The 20,606-nt window shown below is 42.0% G+C and overlaps 1 protein-coding gene across 1 annotated transcript; it reads right to left on the reverse strand.

Moving 5' to 3' along the window:
• Positions 1 to 231: 231 nt before the first annotated feature.
• On the reverse strand, positions 232 to 18,519 carry LOC141107732 (olfactomedin-4-like). The gene is made up of 5 exons (XM_073598657.1): positions 18,429 to 18,519; positions 14,991 to 15,137; positions 13,668 to 13,880; positions 11,044 to 11,197; positions 232 to 2,009 (listed from the first exon to the last, which is right to left on the reverse strand). Exons 1-5 carry the CDS (start codon positions 18,483 to 18,485, stop codon positions 1,159 to 1,161), a joined length of 1,422 nt encoding a protein of 473 aa, XP_073454758.1. The 5' UTR covers positions 18,486 to 18,519; the 3' UTR covers positions 232 to 1,158.
• Between the last annotated feature and the right edge of the window lie 2,087 nt (positions 18,520 to 20,606).

A 20,606-nucleotide genomic window follows, 5' to 3' on the forward strand; every position in this document is an offset into this window, starting at 1 on the left:
CTATTTGCCTTTAGTAAATCAACCCCTGTGTGTCCTCACATGGGGGGTGAACCAGAGAAGAAAAAACTTTCCCCCAGACCCCTAAACAACCTGTACTGGTTGTCCTATTCTCTGTTGTTGCATGTGAGCATGATGGAGATGCTCCTACCAAAAAATATATAGAAATAATGCATGGGCAGCCTAGAGTGATATACAACATTTTTATTAGTATACACACAAAAATATCCAATTAGTATAGTATAATGCTCCTGCATTACAAATGACTTTTTTGGCGAACAAAAGTTTTTTCAGTGTTCTGACAGACAGTAGAAACAAAATACAGTAGACCTTTTCATATTACATTTAATCAATCTATTAACATTTAACATTTATGGGTCAAACCACAGCCACATATCATGTGAAAGCTCAAAGTGGCATCACACTGGATTTACTATGTTTATGTCTTTATGCCCAAATCACGGCAGATCTTACAAATCTGTCAAGGGAATTTGTGGAGACAGCAATGTAAGAGTTGACATTTCTGACAGGTATAAAGTGCAGACACCTAGATGTTTTTCAGTCTTCCTGGTCATACAGCTCTGACCAGGCAAAGCATTTCCTGTTTGCCAGCTCTCTTCTACCCCTTAAATTTATGTTGACTCGTCATAATGATGGGCAGCCCCACTGGCAAATAGGGGAGTGAGCAAGCACTAAGAAAAGAGGAGTTGATGTAAGTCAATTGATACCTGTCAGCGGCTTTTTTTTTTTTTTTTTTTTTTTAAGTAAAGGCTTTGGGGTGTTTAACATGATGCTGACTTTGCTATGTAGTAAGCAACTTACCTAAAGTTCAGACTTTTCTGAATTTGCTGGCTGCAGGTCTATGACTTACTAGCTAGCAAAGCCAGGATCAGATTGACAACCTCAGAGTCTGCACCTTCAGAAAACAAGTCAGCAACAGCAATTTCTATATTTCTGCCCTCATAGATTTACTAAAAAGATTTATATGATTACCTAGAGTTCTCACTTCCAGGCAAATCATTTCAAGACAATTACCTTCCATAGATTTGTGGCATTTCCTACATTGATTTTCTACTTATTTTACATTGCAATTATGGCTGACTCAGATGTCATCTGCCCAAAACCCAGTAAAGGTTTTAGGAAGACTTACACTTTAATTAGTTATGGGAAATTTAATGTAGGTTTTTCTTGTGGCTTGAAGGTAAGATCATAGGTAACCAAATACCCATCATTGTACATATAGAGCTTGTGATCGTTGGGGTTGTAACTCAGACTCTGTACATTTTCCATCATCTTGTCAAGAACAATGCTGACTTGCCCCTCTTTTTTTGTATTGGTGTCATACATATAGAATATTTCTTCCTTTCGGGTATTAAGGGTTCTAGTTGCATACAGGACCCCACAAACCATGAAAGCATTGGTGACAGCAGGTTTATACTGGGCAGTAGACCAAGTTGCCTCCACAGTCAGAGTGGCTGAGTTAAGCTTACTTATGAGCATGTTTCCAGAATTCTGCTCTGTAGAGTAGATAACCCAAAGATCATATTCATCGCTAGCGAGGTCAATGTCTTGCCAGTTAGATGAGGCGTAGGAGAAGCGGTTGTTGAAGGTGGCATCTGTGAGCGTCTTCCTCTCCAAAGCACCAGTGTCTACTTTATATTTGCAGATGTCCCTAGTGTTGTAGCAGTTGAAATACATGGAGTAATTGAACAAGATCATACCACCACCTTGACCACAGCCAGAATAGTCGAAATTGCCGTAGGACAGAGGCTTGGTGAGGACCTTATCTGTAAATTTCTTGTAGAGCAAGAGATCATCATAAGTGGGGTGATATCGGAACATATTCATGATACGACTGTCTGTGGTTAGAGGGGCCACCCAATGTGTATCCTGCTCAGCACCGAAGAAGGAGTCCTTTCCCCAACCTCCAAATTTGTAGTTGAAGCCTTGCCAGTTCAACTGCACAACAAATGGCTTGCTGATGTTTTTAAGACCACCGTGATTACAGGTGCCTGTGGATTTAAAAGGGAAATACATTTACGTATACTTGATTTATTAATTTATTTTATATATTTAGATTTCTCAAAACTAGAAAGCACATAACTAACAAATTAAATCATAGCTAGTAAAATATAAGTGATATGAATAAGAAATTTGAAAGATTATATAATCCCATTGTAAGATTATAAATCAGGACATCGATGTCATGATGTAACTTCCGGTCCAGGCTGAAAGTAAACATTTTTTTTTAAGCAAAAGGTCAAAAACATTTTTTATTTTCGATCTTTTGCTTTTAAAGGCAAAGGAGAGATTTGGGGTCTTTTTACATTTTTTTTGAGGATTTACACTTTTCATGTGACAACACTGAAGAAATGACACTTTGCTACAATGTAAAGTAGTGAGTATACTTGTATAACAGTGTAAATTTGCTGTCCCCTAACAATAACTTAACACACAGCCATTACTGTCTAAACTGCTGGCAACAAAAGTGAGTACACCCTTAAGTGAAAATGTCCAAATTGGGCCCAAAGTGTTAATATTTTGTGTGGCTACCATTATTTTCCAGCACTGCCTTAACCCTCTTGGGTATGGAGTTCACAAGAGCTTCACAGGTTGCCATTGGAGTCCTCTTCCACTCCTCCATGACGACATCACAGAGCTGGTGGATTTTAGACACCTTGCACTCCTCCACATTCTGTTTGAGGATGCCCCACAGATGCTCAATAGGGTTTAGGTCTGGAGACATGCTTGGCCAGTCCATCGCCTTTACCCTCAGCTTCTTTAGCAAGGCAGAAGTTACATAGTTACATAGTTACATAGTAGGTGAGGTTGAAAAAAGACACAAGTCCATCAAGTCCAACCTATGTGTGTGATTATGTGTCAGTATTACATTACATATCCCTGTATATTGCGGTCATTCAGGTGATTACCTAATAGTTTCTTGAAGCTATCAATGCTCCCCGCTGAGACCACCGCCTGTGGAAGGGAATTCCACATCCTTGCCGCTCTTACAGTAAAGAACCCTCTACGTAGTTTAAGGTTAAACCTCTTTTCTTCTAATTGTAATGAGTGGCCACGAGTCTTATTAAACTCTCTTCTGTGAAAAAGTTTTATCCCTATTGTGGGGTCACCAGTACAGTATTTGTAAATTGAAATCATATCCCCTCTCAAGCGTCTCTTCTCCAGAGAGAATAAGTTCAGTGCTCGCAACCTTTCCTAATAACTAAGATCCTCCAGACCCTTTATTAACTTTGTTGCCCTTCTTTGTACTCGCTCCATTTCCAGTACGTCCCTCCTGAGGACTGGTGCCCAGAACTGGACAGCATACTCCAGGTGCGGGCGGACCAGAGTCTTGTAGAGCGGGAGAATTATCGTTTTATCTCTTCAGTTGATCCCCCTTTTAATGCATGCCAATATTCTGTTTGCTTTATTAGCAGCAGCTTGGCATTGCATGCCATTGCTGAGCCTATCATCCACTAGGACCCCCAGGTCCTTTTCCATCCTAGATTCCCCCAGAGGTTCTCCCCCCAGTGTATAGATTGCATTCATATTTTTGCCACCCAAATGCATTATTTTACATTTTTCTACATTGAACCTCATTTGGCATGTAGTCGCCCACCCCATTAATTTGTTCAGGTCTTTTTGCAAGGTTTCCACATCCTGCGGAGAAGTTATTGCCCTGCTTAGCTTAGTATCGTCTGCAAATACCGAGATTGAACTGTTTATCCCATCCTCCAGGTCGTTTATGAACAAATTAAATAGGATTGGTCCCAGCACAGAACCCTGGGGAACCCCACTACCCACCCCTGACCATTCTGAGTACTCCCCATTTATCACCACCCTCTGAACACGCCCTTGTAGCCAGTTTTCAATCCATGTATTCACCCTATGGTCCATGCCAACGCACCTTATTTTGTACAGTAAACGTTTATGGGGAACTGTGTCAAATGCTTTTGCAAAATCCAGATACACCACGTCTACGGGCCTTCCTTTATCTAGATGGCAACTCACCTCCTCGTAGAAGGTTAATAGATTGGTTTGGCAAGAACGATTCTTCATGAATCCATGCTGATTACTGCTAATGATATCATTCTTATTACTAAAATCTTGTATATAGTCCCTTATCATCCCCTCCAAGAGTTTACATACTATTGATGTTAGGCTAACTGGTCTGTAATTCCCAGGGATGTTTTTTGGGCCCTTTTTAAATATTGGTGCTACATTGGCTTTTCTCCAATCAGCTGGTACCATTCCAGTCAATAGACTGTCTGTAAAAATTAGGAACAACGGTCTGGCAATCACCTGACTGAGTTCCCTAAGTACCCTCGGATGCAAGCCATCTGGTCCCGGTGATTTATTAATGTTAAGTTTCTCAAGTCTAATTTTAATTCCGTCCTCTGTTAACCATGTAGGTGCTTCCTGTGTTGTGTCATGAGGATAAACACTGCAGTTTTGGTTACTGAAGCCCCCCGATTCACTCGTGAAGACATAGGAGAAGAATAAATTCAATACCTTTGCCATCTCCCCATCCTTTGTAACCAGATGTCCTTCCTCATTCTTTATGGGGCCAATATGGTCTGTCCTCCCTTTTTTACTGTTTACATACTTAAAGAATTTCTTGGGATTTTTTTTGCTCTCCTCCGCTATGTGTCTTTCATGTTCTATCTTAGCCATCTTAATTGCACCCTTACATTTCTTATTGCATTCTTTATAAATTCTGAATGCTGTGGATGATCCCTCAACCTTGTATTTTTTGAAGGCCTTCTCCTTTGCTTTTATATGCATTTTTACATTGGAGTTAAGCCATCCAGGATGTTTGTTCGCTCTTTTAAATTTATTACCCAATGGGATACATTGGCTAATGCCCTTATTTAATATGCTCTTAAAGCAAACCCATCTCTCCTCCGTATTCTTTGTTCCTAATATTTTATCCCAATTTATGCCTTTTAGCAAGGTTTGTAGTTTAGGGAAGTTGGCTCTTTTGAAATTCAGTGTCTTTGTGTTCCCTTCATGTCTCCTATTTGTGTGATTTATACTGAAACTAATTGACCTGTGATCGCTGTTACCTAAATTGCCCCGTATTTCCACATCTGTTATCAGGTCTGTATTGTTGGTAATCAGTAGATCTAGTAATGTTTTATTTCTAGTTGGTGCGTCTACCATCTGACCCATAAAATTGTCCTGCAAGACACTAAGGAACTGGCGAGCCTTAAATGAATGCGCGGTTCCCTCCGCCCAGTCTATGTCTGGATAATTAAAATCCCCCATTATGATAACACTTCCCATCCTTGCTGCTAATCCAATTTGTGATAGGAGATCCGTCTCCACTTCCTCCCTCAGGTTAGGGGGCCTATAGCATACTCCCAGTATTATTTTCCCCTTAGCTTCATCCCTTTGGAGCTCTACCCATAAAGATTCCACCTCCTCCCTAGCCCCCTCAGTGATGTCATCTCTCACATTCACTTGTACATTATTCTTGATATATAGGCATACCCCTCCCCCTTTTTTACCCTCTCTGTCCTTGCGGTATAGGGTATACCCTTAAATGTTTGCCAGCCAATCATGAGAGCTGTTGAACCAGGTCTCTGAAATTCCCACAAAATCCAAATCCTCCTTGTACAACAGTATCTCTAGTTCACCCATCTTGTCCGCCAGGCTCCTGGCATTGGTGAACATGCCACATAGTTTAGACCGGTCGCATATTGTCCTCGTATTGGGTGTTTCAAGATTGCAACTTGGACTTGCTACTATACTCACCTTGTGTTTTTGTGCTTTGGTTAAACTACCACTAATGCCCCCAATACTACCCTCTGGAATATCTTCCGCGCTGGCTATCACTGTCTCTGGACCCTCCCCCCCATCGCCTAGTTTAAAAACCCCTCTAACTTTTTGGCCATCTTCATTCCCAGCAGATCTGCACCCTCCTCATTTAGGTGCAGTCCGTCCCTTCTATAGTACCGGTTACCGACTGAGAAGTTGGCCCAGTCCTCCAGGAACCCAAACCCCTCCTTACTACACCAGCTCTTCAGCCACTTGTTTACTTCCCTAATCTCCCTCTGCCTCTCTGGTGTGGCTCGATGTACCGGTAGTATTCCTGAGAACACTACCTTGGAGGTCCTTTTCCTCAAGTTGTCTTGGAGGTGTGTTTGGGGTCTTTATCATGTTGTAATACTGTCCTGCGGCCCAGTCTTTGAAGAGAGGGGATCATGCTCTGCTTCAGTATGTCACAGTACATAGTTATATAGTTACATAGTAGGTGAGGTTGAAAAAAGACACACGTCCATCAAGTCCAACCTATGTGTGTGATTATGTGTCAGTATTACATTACATATCCCTGTATGTTGCGGTCATTCAGGTGATTATCTAATAATTTCTTGAAGCTATCAATGCTCCCCGCTGAGACCACCGCCTGTGGAAGGGAATTCCACATCCTTGCCGCTCTTACAGTAAAGAACCCTCTACGTAGTTTAAGGTTAAACCTCTTTTCTTCTAATTGTAATGAGTGGCCACGAGTCTTATTAAACTCTCTTCTGCGAAAAAGTTTTATCCCTATTGTGGGGTCACCAGTACAGTATTTGTAAATTGAAATCATATCCCCTCTCAAGCGTCTCTTCTCCAGAGAGAATAAGTTCAGCGCTCGCAACCTTTCCTCATAACTAAGATCCTCCAGACCCTTTATTAGTTTTGTTGCCCTTCTTTGTACTCACTCCATTTCCAGTACATCCTTCCTGAGGACTGGTGCCCAGAACTGGACAGCATACTCCAGGTGCGGGCGGACCAGAGTCTTGTAGAGCGGGAGAATTTTATCTCTGGAGTTGATCCCCCTTTTAATGCATGCCAATATTCTGTTTGCTTTATTAGCAGCAGCTTGGCATTGCATGCCATTGCTGAGCCTATCATCTACTAGGACCCCCAGGTCCTTTTCCATCCTAGATTCCCCCAGAGGTTCTCCCCCCAGTGTATAGATTGCATTCATATTTTTGCCACCCAAATGCATTATTTTACATTTTTCTACATTGAACCTCATTTGCCATGTAGTCGCCCACCCCATTAATTTGTTCAGGTCTTTTTGCAAGGTTTCCACATCCTGCGGAGAAGTTATTGCCCTGCTTAGCTTAGTATCGTCTGCAAATACAGAGATTGAACTGTTTATCCCATCCTCCAGGTCGTTTATAAACAAATTAAATAGGATTGGTCCCAGCACAGAACCCTGGGGAACCCCACTACCCACCCCTGACCATTCTGAGTACTCCCCATTTATCACCACCCTCTGAACACGCCCTTGTAGCCAGTTTTCAATCCATGTACTCACCCTATGGTCCATGCCAACGGACCTTATTTTGTACAGTAAGCGTTTATGGGGAACTGTGTCAAATGCTTTTGCAAAATCCAGATACACCACATCTACGGGCCTTCCTTTATCTAGATGGCAACTCACCTCCTCATAGAAGGTTAATAGATTGGTTTGGCAAGAACGATTCTTCATGAATCCATGCTGATTACTGCTAATGATATCGTTCTTATTACTAAAATCTTGTATATAGTCCCTTATCATCCCCTCTAAGAGTTTACACACTATTGATGTTAGGCTAACTGGTCTGTAATTCCCAGGGATGTTTTTTGGGCCCTTTTTAAATATTGGTGCTACATTGGCTTTTCTCCAATCAGCTGGTACCATTCCAGTCAATAGATTGTCTGTAAAAATTAGGAACAACGGTCTGGCAATCACCTGACTGAGTTCCCCAAGTACCCTTGGATGCAAGCCATCTGGTCCCGGTGATTTATTAATGTTAAGTTTCTCAAGTCTAATTTTAATTCCATCCTCTGTTAACCATGGAGGTGCTTCCTGTGTTGTGTCATGAGGATAAACACTGCAGTTTTGGTTACTGAAGCCCCCCGATTCACTCGTGAAGACTGAGGAGAAGAATAAATTCAATACCTTTGCCATCTCCCCATCCTTTGTAACCAGATGTCCTTCCTCATTCTTTATGGGGCCAATATGGTCTGTCCTCCCTTTTTTACTGTTTACATACTTAAAGAATTTCTTGGGATTTTTTTTGCTCTCCTCCGCTATGTGTCTTTCATGTTCTATCTTAGCCGTCCTAATTGCACCCTTACATTTCTTATTGCATTCTTTATAAAGTCTGAATGCTGAGGATGATCCCTCAACCTTTTTTGAAGGCCTTCTCCTTTGCTTTTATATGCATTTTTACATTGGAGTTAAGCCATCCAGGATTTTTGTTCGCTCTGTTAAATTTATTACCCAATGGGATACATTGGCTAATGCCCTTATTTAATATGCTCTTAAAGCAAACCCATCTCTCCTCCGTATTCTTTGTTCCTAATATTTTATCCCAATTTATGCCTTTTAGCAAGGTTTGTAGTTTAGGGAAGTTGGCTCTTTTGAAATTCAGTGTCTTTGTGTTCCCTTCATGTTTCCTATTTGTGTGATTTATACTGAAACTAATTGACCTGTGATCGCTGTTACCTAAATTGCCCCGTATTTCCACATCTGTGATCAGGTCTGTATTGTTGGTAATCAGTAGATCCAGTAATGTTTTATTTCTAGTTGGTGCGTCTACCATCTGACCCATAAAATTGTCCTGCAAGACATTGAGGAACTGGGGAGCTTTAAATGAATGCGCGGTTCCCTCCGCCTAGTCTATGTCTGGATAATTAAAATCCCCCATTATGATAACACTTCCCATCCTTGCTGCTAATCCAATTAGTGATAGGAGATCCATCTCCACTTCCTCCCTCAGGTTAGGGGGCCTATAGCATACTCCCAGTATTATTTTCCCCTTAGCTTCATCCCTTTGGAGCTCTACCCATAAGGATTCCACCTCCTCTCTAGCTCCCTCAGTGATGTCATCTCTCACATTCGCTTGTACATTATTCTTGATATATAGGCATACCCCTCCCCCTTTTTTACCCTCTCTATCCTTGCGGTATAGGGTATACCCTTGAATGTTTGCCAGCCAATCATGAGAGCTGTTGAACCAGGTCTCTGAAATTCCCACAAAATCCAAATCCTCCTTGTACAACAGTATCTCTAGTTCACCAATCTGGTCCGCCATGCTCCTGGCATTGGTGAACATGCCACATAGTTTAGACCAGTCGCATATTGTCCTCGTATTGGGTGTTTCAAGATTGCAACTAGGACTTGCTACTATACTCACCTTGTGTTTTTGTGCTTTGGTTAACCTACCACTAATGCCCCCAATACTAACCTCTGGAATATCTTCCGCGCTGGCTATCACTGTCTCTGGACCCTCCCCCCCATCGCCTAGTTTAAAAACCCCTCTAACTTTTTGGCCATCTTCATTCCCAGCAGATCTGCACCCTCCTCATTTAGGTCCAGTCCGTCCCTTCTATAGTACCGGTTACCGACTGAGAAGTCGGCCCAGTCCTCCAGGAACCCAAACCCCTCCTTACTGCACCAGATGTTGGCATTCATAATTCCCTCAATAAACTGTATCTCCCCAGTGCCGGCAGCACTCATGCAGCCCTAGACCGTGACACTTCCACCACCATGCTTGACTGTAGGCAAGACACACTTGTCTTTGTACTCCTCACCTGGTTGCCATCACACACTCTTGACACCATCTGACACCAAATAAGTTTATTTTGGTCTCATCAGACCACAGGACATGGTTCCAGTAATCCATGTCCTTAGTCTGCTTGTCTCCAGCAAACTGTTTGCGGGCTTTCTTGTGCATCATCTTTAGAAGAGGCTTCCTTCTGGGACGACAGCCATGCAGACCAATTTGATGCAGTCTGAGGTGTATGGTCTGAGCACTGACAGGCTGACCCCCCACCCCTTCAACCTCTGCAGCAATGCTGGCAGCACTCATACGTCTATTTCCCAAAGGCAACCTCTGGATATGACGCTAAGCACGTGCACTCAATTTCTTTGGTTGACCATGGTGAAGCCTGTTCTTAATGGAACCTGTCCTTTTAAACCACTGTATGGTCTTGGCCACCATGCTGCAGCTCAGTTTCGGGGTCTTGGAAATCTTCTTATAGCCTAGGCCATCTTAATGTAGAGCAACAATTCATTTTTTCAGATCCTCAGAGAGTTCTTTGCCATGAGGTGCCAGTGACCAGTATGAGAGAGTGAGAGCGATAACACCACATTTAACACACCTGCTCCCCATTCACACCTGAGACCTTGTAACACTAACGGGTCACATGACGCTGGGGAGGGAAAATGACTATTTGGGCCCAATTTGGACCTTTTCACTTAAGGGTGTACTCACTTTTGTTGCCAGCGGTTTAGACATTAATGGCTGTGTGTTGTGTTATTTTGAGGGGACAGCAAATTTACACTGTTATACAAGCTGTACACTCACTACTTTTGTAGAAAAGTGTCATTTATTCAGTGTTGTCACATGAAAAGATATAATAAAATATTTACAAAAATGTGAGGGGTGTTCTCACTTTTGTGAGATACTGTAATGCCCTGTACACACGGAAAATGTGTGATAGGACCTTGTTGTCGGAAATTCCGACCGTGTGTGGGCCCCATCACACATTTTCCATCGGAATTTCCGACACACAAAGTTTGAGAGCAGGCTATAAAATTTTCTGACAACAAAATCCGTTGTCGGAAATTCTGATCGGGTGTACACAAATCCGACGGACAAAGTGCCACGCATGCTCAGAATAAATTAAGAGATGAAAGCTATTGGCTACTGCCCCGTTTATAGAACGCTCTATTTGTGTGATCAAAATGATAAAAATTTCATTAGGGTACAGTGTAGCATGACTGTGCAATTCTCACTGAATGTGCGAGAGCATGGAAAGATGAAAATTGGTCTGGGAAGGAAGGGGGTGAAAGTGCCCAGTATTGAATTGGTTAAAGGGATAATGTAAAAAAATAAATAAACATAAAAAGAAAAAAAAAAATTTAAAGCGCCCCATCCCTCTGTCAGGGTTTATGTCTGCATAGAGATACAGACTAGCCAAACAGATTTTAGCTGATTCAAGTCAGTTAAGTAAAACATTTATTCTGAAGGTCATTAAAAAGTTTAGCCTCTCACTTACCATAATTGACTGGTGGAGGTAGAGCAGGAGCACCCTGATTTTTCTCGCACTCCTCCAACTTCTTACGCAGAAAAGCAATTTCCCGCCTCACGGCCAAAACATTGTTCTTGTCGTATGACTCCAGCTGGCTCACCATAACTGAGATGTTGTGGATCTGGGAGAAGAAGAAAGCAAGAAAGAAGGGAGATATATTAAAGAAAAGATACATTAAAACCAGCACAGTAAGGCATAAGAGGATAGAAGAACCATAGAGGCAGAATGGATGGATAAAAAAGGGTAAACAGGAACATACGTAGAGACATCTAAAGACTTATTGACAATGCCAAAAATGCTTGTAACTAGTAGTAAGTGAACTTTATAAGGTTGGGTTCACACTGTCTTTGGGTGTGGCTCACAGCAGGGGTCCGGTGCATCCCTGTTTTCTGTTTCAGAGACAAATCAGGCCCAAATTTTTGCCTGAATTTGGACCTAAAACGAAGCCAAAGATGCACTGGACCCCTGTGCAATCCACTCAACAGCCGCCACGGAGATGTGTGAACCAGCTTCATTGAGAGCCGGTCACAGTCTCCTGTCATGCGACTTGGATGTGGTAAAATCCACATCCACTTCCTATCAGTGTGAACCCAGCCTAAAGAAAAAAATGGGATTTGCATTTATAGGCCACTGACATGCCACTCTACTTACCCTCCAGAGTGTCAGATCTCTCTCTTCCCTTCATCCAATGGTACAGTGCTGGGTGCTTGAATGGGCAATGGGGCCTGGGACCAAGTACTGAACATGGGGGCAGACAGAGTCCTTAGCCCCATATAACCTTCAATGCTGAGTTTACACAGCATTTGTTTTTCTCTCATAGTTACACAGTTACATAGTAGGTGAGGTTCAAACAAAGACACCAGTCCATCAAGTCCAACCTATGTGTGTGATTATATGTCAGTATTACATTGTATATCCCTGTATGTTGCGGTCGTTCAGGTGCTTACCTAATAGTTTCTTGAAACTATCAATGTCCCTTGCTGAGACCACCGCCTGTGGAAGGGAATTCCACATCCTTGCCGTAGCCAATAGCTGCCCTAGCGTCGGTTTTTGTCCGTCGGACTAGCATACAGACGAGCGTATTTCTGGGTCCAGCGGAGTTACGACGTAAAGATTTGAAGCATGTTCCAAATCTAAAGTCCGTCAGATTTGCGACTGGAAAAGTCCGCTGAAGGTCCGGTGAAGCCCACACACGATGGGATTGTCCGCCAGATTTGGTCCGTTGGCATCCGTCGGACAAGTCCGGTCGAAAAGTCCGACCATGTGTACGCTGCATAAGAAAAGTTATGGCCTTTAGATTGTTTGCAGATTTGATCATTTTAATTGAATTGCACATTGATCAGATAAACAAGTATGGCTATTATCTATCTGCTCAAATGCAGCATCTGGGGGGCTGCGAATCCCTGGGCGAAGCAAGTGCCAGCAATAAAATAATGCTAGAAGGTAGCTCACACAGACGCTTGGTGGATGCATTAGAGGCGGGTTCACTTCAGAGAAAGTTGCCAACACATAAATTAGTAAATAAGACCTGGCAGACAGTTAAGAAGATCATGGGGTATAGAGGCATTAATGAGTTTTCACCCATATGGTCTAACGAAACCCTGGGGGAATTAAGGTCTATAGAAAAGAATCCCGTTTGGGAAAGTCACGGAATTCATAGATTGGCTCAGCTGTACAGCGATACTAACTTGAAATCTTTTATGGAACTAAGAATGGAATTTCGAGTTCCATATAATACATTCTATAATTATTTACAGATCAGGCACGCACTGAATACCCAATTTAGGTCTTCCCCTATGAAGCGGTGTAAAACACCGCTCCTTAATAAAACAGTTAAAGCAATAAACACTAAGGGGCTGATTGGAGATGTGTATACGCAGCTATCGGACAAGATTCTGGTTCAAACAAATCAATAGGTTTGTGGCCACTATGAGAAGAGATCCTGCTCGCAGCATGTCTCGGTGACCACATTGGGAAATCTCAAAGAAAACACAGACAATATAACTCAGACTGATCTTTCCCACTACCCGAAACAAAAAAGAAGTTTTTTAACAGATTAAAGAGGAACTGCAGTCTGCTCACATAATTTGTAATAAAAACATCTTTGCCATTCTGAAGCTTCCCTCCAACCACTTTTCATACTATTTTATATATACTGTAATTCTGTACTTGCCAAATATGCTGCAGAAATCTCCCTCAACTAAGTCTGGCTGCATCAATTTTAACTGTGGGCAGCTGAAACTGCTGCCTGTTCACTTACCGGATTTACACAGACACACAGAGGCACACCTTCAGCTCTGCAGCTCTCATTGGCCCTCTTATGACTCACCCCCCCTCCCTTCCTGGCAAACTCTCAGGAGAGTGAGAGAGAAAGCTGTGCATGATGTTATACCCCTAGGCTAATGACCAGATAAGAAACAGGAAGTGGGCTGTATAAGGTATTTACTGGCAGAAAAAAAATGTTTTACAATCCAAGGTAAAACAAGGGCAGAAGATTTAAAGATGGAAAGTTAAAGAAATTACCGAAGGCCCGCTTTAAGGATTGTATATTTTAAACATGCAGCTGAAAAACATAACAATTGTTAGCTTACCTCCTCAAAGAGTGATTCCACCAAGGTGCTGGACCCATTGATGGACTGTTTGAGCCTGATCACCAACGACTCCATTTCTCTGATCTCCAGTTTAAGTAACTCAAAGTCCAGTTCAGTGTAGGAGACGCCACCCAGCTCAACGATCTCCACACGCCGAGTCAGGTTCTTCAGCTTTTCTACGTACTCAGTCAATGTGGCTTGATAATTTTGTATCTAGAGAAGAAAAATAGTCAGTGTTTGCTCTGTATAACTGAAGATAGAACTTTCTAGGAAGAAACATTAAAAAAATGGACAATCAGTGTTATTAAAGTATCATTAAAGTGATTGTAAGAGCTCATTTTTTTAATTAAAACAACAAACATGTAGTACTTACCTGCTCTGTGCAATGGTTTTGCAAAGAGCAGCCCCGATCCTCCTCTTCTCAGGTCCCGCTTGCTATGGGAGCACTTGTGTGGGCTTGCTCTGAGCCCCGCTATGTGTGTCAATGGCCTCGGCTCTGCCCCACCCCTCGCTCCCCCCTCACTGGCTGTGATTGACAACACCAGGAGCCAATGGCTCTTGCTGCTGTCTCTGAGCCAATGAGGAGGGAGAGAGCCGATAGAGCCACTGCTCTCATGCACATCACTGGATGGAGATTGGCCTCAAGTAAATATAAGGGGGGCTGGAGGGGGAGCTGCAAGCAGAAGGTTTTTAAGGTTTTTGTATGCAAATTTACTCCACCTCTAAACCTTTGCTAAAACCTTTCCTTAGTGCTAAACCTTTCCTTGGTGCAGCATTTAATTTTTTGTAAATAACCGGTTGATCATTCCATTTCATGTACCTCCCTGTTGTCAGTGTCCTTGCCATAGCAGCCAATTTTGTTAACTTCATTCTTCCTCTACTAGCCTCTGCAATCTACCCCACATGATAAGAACGTCACTGAGGGACGGGACCAGCAAGGAATAATTGATAGAGAGTTCCCCCTCAGTACATTTGGAAGGTATACTTTAGGCTTCACTTCTCTTGAATGACCAAGGCCCTGGCCCCCATGGAGGGCCGTCTATTTCACAAGCCTACATGAATTCTATAGGTTAAGTGGTGGCATGTGATGGGATTCTATTTTTACAGTTTATGTAAGGAACCAGTGTAAGTATGCAGAGGTCTGAATCCCTGTGCAACAAAAATAATGGCTGTCATGGTTTGTGGGTGGCAATCAGAACCCTTGGAAGAAGCTTAGCCCTAGTAAAAGCAGCTTTTACAGTGCTACATCATATGGCACTAAGGAACCCAATGTGTAAACACATTTTTAAATTAAAAATGACCGCATTTGCCCTCAGTCCTTACCCTGGTGATCTCCTGGTTGACACTGATGCTCAGTTTCTGGTTTGATATCTCAATAGCTTCCAGACGATCTGATGGGAATGTATTGTCGGGAAGGATGACAGAACATTGGCATACTTCTTGTTCATTCACTGTGCCTGTGCTGTTTATCTGTGCAGGAAAGTGAAAAGGAGTAAGTCAAAAACATTTACCCAAACAGATTGTTTTTTTCTTCTAAAGCCAGGGGGTATCTAGCACAGTATACTATAAAGATCGTCAACCAATATGACCAAGGGTCATCATAAAAGTAATCATCTTATGGAGTTAATTTACTAAAGGAGTGAATACTGTTTACTCAGCTTTAGAGAAGTAAATATATTCTCTTTGGATTCTCAAATATGTGCAAACGGAAAAAAAAACTGTGGGGTTGATTTACTAAAACTGGAGAGTGTAAAATCTGGTGCAGCCCTGCATAGAAACCAATCAGCTTTCAGTTTTTTTTGTCAAAGCTTAATTGAACAAGCTGAAATTAGAAGCTGATTGGCTACCACGTACAGCTGCACCAGATTTTGCAATCTACAATTTTAGTAAATCAAACCCAGTGTTTTTACTTGTACATAACTGAACGATTTTAGTGTACACAGCTGCACCTTATTTACCAAGACAAATCAACATTAACTTTGTTAGGTTTGCATTAATTTTGCTAAGTAAAGTAAGTTTTTACTCCTTTAGTAAAGCACCCCAATGTCTTTTGGGTACTTTTTAATAGAAAGCTCTGCTATAAAATGTAAAAGCAGCAAAATCAAGATGAAAAAATTATTGTCTGCCACTGTCAAAATGCCAGAGGGAGCCTGGAGTTATTATAGATTAGGTACTTTCTTATTAGGTAGTTTAATGGCTAAAAAATTTAAAATGATACTGAATTTAAAGAAAACCTTCCATATGTCTAAATTGTTCAAATTTAGAGAGAGAGAGAGAGATCAATTTGAGAGTATCAGTATGCATTCAATGTGATGTAATTTTAATTTAAGATACACTAGTTGTTTTATGTATGATGAAATAAAACTCAAAAGGGGTTAACTTACTAAAACTGGAGAGTGCAAAATCTGGTGCAGCTCTGCATAGAAACCAATCAGCTTCCATTTTTTTTTTGTCAAAGCTTAATTGAACAAGTTGAAGTTAGAACTTGATTGGCTACCATGCACAGCTGCACCAGATTTTGCACTCTCCTATTTTAGTAAATCAATCCCAAAGATTTCTAATATAATGAATGAAGCGAATATAGTGCCTTATAATAATAACTGAATTGTTATATAGGTACTGAAAAGTCTATTGCATTATTTAAAAAAAAAATTGAAAGAGTCTAACTAAGGGCATAAAATGCGCTTACAAAATGTAATTGCATTTAACACCTATATATTTCAATAGGCATGCAAATTAACATCAGTAAATATTATTTCTAACTGGGAGGATACTGATTTCAGTGTTCTGCAGTGGAGCTATTACGTCAGGTTTTGTGAAACATAATCCCATTCAGTATCAGATGCTTGCTGTGATTTATGGAAGCAGTAAATTCTGTCAAAAAACATAAATTATATTTCCCTACAATATGGCAAACTGGAGAATTTTTGTTCAACTTATATTACCCCCCCCCCCCCCCCCAATCAAAATTGAAACATTTCCCACAAATAAAAGTTTTATTTTTGGAAAAATCGTTTTTCTTCCTCTTTGAAAGAGATGCACTACAGCTTTATCCATTAGCACACTGAGATTAAATGAAGAGGTAAAAATGCTAAAGGACACAATGAAACCAAATTTCAAGAGATATACAGATCTGAATTTGCAAAAAAAAATTGCTATGCATCTAATGTACCTATACAGGATTATTTCAACAAAACTTTGGCTACATAGCAAATTTAAAAAAAGGACTTTTTCCTGTGTTTGTGCGTTTTGTGCTTCAATGACGCAAAACAATGACTGTGTTAGAGGAACACATGTTACCCAAATTAGGCTGTTCACATTTTTGTTCAGCATTGCAAAAAATGAGGCTTGGTGTTTTTCTGTGCATTTTCACGCGCTGTAAGGCTTTGAGAAAATGCATGAAATGCATGTATAGAGCGTTTGGATGTGTTTTCATGCATTTCCAACCCCTGGAAGTAGATCCTTCCAAAGTCCACAACAGTGACATTACTGCCATCACCCAATCATCACTGGCCAAACCAAAAACGCATGAAAACAAGTATTAACACATTAAAAATGCACTCCAATTCATATTTAAAATGCATGTCAATGCGCTACAATTGAAATTAAGGAATACACTTAAAAAAGAAGAAGACGAAAACAGGCATGAATAGATGTGTACCTAGTCTAGGCTCCATGCACACTAGCGTTTTTTCTTCTTCAAAAAAACGCTGGATAAAAAAGGCTGATAATAGCCTTTTGTAGTAGCGTTTTAGCAGCATTTAGGAGCGTTTAAGAGTGTTAGCGTTTTATTTGCATTGTTGCAGTAAAAACGCTAATAGCCTAAAGCTGTGCATGGAGACATAGGATAACACTTATTAGCTTCTAGGAGCAGAAAAAAATGGTAATAACAGCTTCTATGAACTTCTAGTGTGCATGGAGCCTAAGGGAAGCTTCACACTGAGGCCATTTTCTGGCGTTTTAGCACTAGAAATAGCCTCTAAATAATGCCTGAAAACCGCCTCCCATTCATTTCAGTGTGACTTTTCACACTGGGGAGGTGCGCTTGCGGGACGTTAAGAAAAGTCCTGCAATTAGCATCTTTGGGGTGGTTTGGGAGCGGTGTATACACTACTACCAAAGCCCTCTGCCCATTGAAATGAATGGGCAGTGCTTCCAAAGCGCCTGAAAAACGCTGCAACACAGGTGCTTTCAACACTTTTTTTGGGGTTAAAGCACCCCGCTAGCGGCTGAAAAGCGCCACTAAAACCACAGTAAATCGCAGCTAAAACTAGCAGCACTTTACCGCTAACCCTCGGGCAGCCCCAGGTTAAAAACTGGCCTAAGGTCAGTCCATCTAAAAGCAATATTTAATTATTATACTCTATTGAGCTCTGCTACCTAGTGGATACAGGACCGGGGTCTCCAGCAGTGAGATCTCCATGTCATAGTTCCTAGCTTTGTTCTTGACCCCTTCAGATGAATAAGAAATGAGACAGGGAGAGAGGGATCTACTCAGAACTCTATGGTAGAAATGCAGAACAAGGGAAGAACTATAAAACCGATGGTTTAAATACTAAGAGTTGAAATAAAACTTTTGATTGGACTGGCCCTTTGTGTATTTCAGAAGCCTATAATGGAACAAGACAGATAATGACGTTGTAAAGTGCTGCACAAACTGTTGGCGCTATATAAATCCTCTATAATAATAATAATAATAAAAATGACGGTTAAAAAGCTATAGTGAGTCTTTAGGGTAGAGATTAGATGCTGGACACTCACCAGGAGGAATGCATGACCCTGCAGCAAGCCCACAGTGAAGATAAGGAGTGAAAGCATCTTGTCCCTTTCTTGGTCCTGGCTGTTGTCCCTGTCTTGTGATGGGACACTGCCAGCTCTATTTATGAGTATAATTTAGGGAGGAGTGATCACTAGGAATTTCCATATTCCCTTGAGTTGTACATCACCCCCCCCCTTCCTTTCAAAGACATACACACCCTGTATTGTGCCCAAGTATTGCGAAATCATGCTGTTGACATAGGTGTAGTAATGTCCTTCCAAATCTGCATATGAAATCTCCTGTGCTGTAAAGGAATATAAAACATTGAATGTCTGAGAATTGTTACTGATACTTTCCTGGAATTTAGCATCAGAGCGGGAGCATATAAAGATGCAAATAATGGGGACATAGCCATATAAATGGAGGAAAATAGAGAGAGAAATGGGGTTCAGGTCAGGCGAGTTTGCTGGCCAATCAAGCACAGTAATCCCATGGTCATTGAACTAGGTATTGGTGTTTTTGGCAGTGTGGGCAGGTGCCAAGTCCTGCTGGAAAATGAAGTTAGCATCCCCATAGAGCTCGCCTGTGGAAGGAAGCATGAAGTGCTCCAAAATATTCTGGTAGACGGCTGTGTTGACCCTGGACTTAATGAAGCACAGTGGACCAACACAAGCAAATGACATGGCTCCCCAAATCAACACAGACTGTGGAAACTTCACACTGGACTTCAAGCAGTGTGTGCCTCTCCATTCTTCCTCCATACTCTGGGTCCTTCCTTTGGCAAATGAGATGCAAAATTTGCTCTCATCAGAAAAGAGGACTTTGGACCACTGAGCAACAGACCAGGTCTGTTTTTCTTTAGCCCAGTTAAGATGCTTCTGATGTTGTTTGTTGTTCAGGAGTGGCTTGATAAGAGGAAAAAGACATTTGAAGCCCATGTTCGGGATCCGTCTGTGTGTGGTGGCTCTTGAGGCACTGACTCCAGCCTTAGTCTACTCCTTGTGAAAGTCCCCAACTCTTTTGAATAGCCTTTTCCTGACAATCCTCTCCAGGCTGCGGTCATTCCTGCTGCTTGTGCACCTTTTTCTTCCACACTTTTCCATTCAAGGGTGTCAATGATGGTTTTCTGCACAACTGTTAGGTCAGGGGGGGGCGTGGCCTGGAGCCAATCCAAGATGGACATGTGAAGCAAGAGCTCCCGCTCCACAGGGTTCTGCTTCATTAACGATCTGCAGCAGAGTCGAGCTTTCTCTCCACCAAAGCAGCCAGGACATGGTGAGGACGGTGAGGAGCATATCAGTGACCAGCTCCCGCTCCCCGAGGATGCAAGGGACACAGATAAGTGCTCAGATCCCCAAGATCTTCAGCTCACGGCCCAGGGACAGAGTGCAGGTCACACATACCGCCTCCTCTCGCACATCTCGCCCCCCCAGCTACAGCCCACGGCACATCGGAGCTCACATGGCGGCAGCAATTGAAACAGAGCTTAGACCCCCTCCAACCCCTCCAGCACTTAATCTGGATGATTTACGCAGTGTAGCTGCGGGCATTAAATGCACACTGCAGGCGGCCATCTCAGACTTGAGATCTGACATCCAGGCAATAGCACTAAGAGTGGAGGACATAGAAACAACCCAGGCCCGCCATGATGTCTCCCTCTGTCAGGTCCAACAAGTCACGGAGTCGCATGCCATTCATCTCAGGGAGATTAATCGCCACATGGAAGACCTAGATAATAGAGGGCAAAGGCACAACCTGAGAGTGAGGGGTGTCCCAGAATCCATAGACTCCAGTCATCTCTCTCATACAGTTAGTGCCATCTTTAACAATCTCCTAGAAAGGCCCCCTGACACCCCGATAATATTTGAACGTATTCACAGAGTGTTGCGCCAAAGAGGAAGAGACACAGACCCCCCCAGAGACACAGTCTATTGTCTCTCAGAGTTTTCCTTAAAAGAAGAAATCCTTCGAAAAGCCAGAGGTCGTAACCAAATATCCTTTCATGGCTCAGAAATTAAAATCTACCAAGATCTTTCTAATATCACACTTCAACGTAGGAGGGAATTAAAGCCTCTGTTGGAGGCACTAAGAGCCAGATCAATATAAGTATGGTGCTGTGCTAATCCATTTGAAAACTGTATACTACATAAATATGTGAAAATATAAAAAATATATATACA

This window comes from Aquarana catesbeiana, linkage group LG09 (genome assembly GCF_042186555.1).
Source record: "Aquarana catesbeiana isolate 2022-GZ linkage group LG09, ASM4218655v1, whole genome shotgun sequence".
NCBI lineage: Eukaryota > Metazoa > Chordata > Amphibia > Anura > Ranidae > Aquarana > Aquarana catesbeiana.

Bases quoted from the DNA above. Each gene is read 5' to 3' on its own strand.
- LOC141107732 (XM_073598657.1), bottom strand. From the start codon at position 18,485: ATGCTTTCACTCCTTATCTTCACTGTGGGCTTGCTGCAGGGTCATGCA. The intron at 13,881-14,990 runs GTAAGGACTGAG...TTTCTTCTCTAG, and splicing joins TCAACCAGGAGATCACCAGG to ATACAAAATTATCAAGCCAC. The intron at 11,198-13,667 runs GTAAGCTAACAA...TTCTTCTCCCAG, and splicing joins TGGAATCACTCTTTGAGGAG to ATCCACAACATCTCAGTTAT.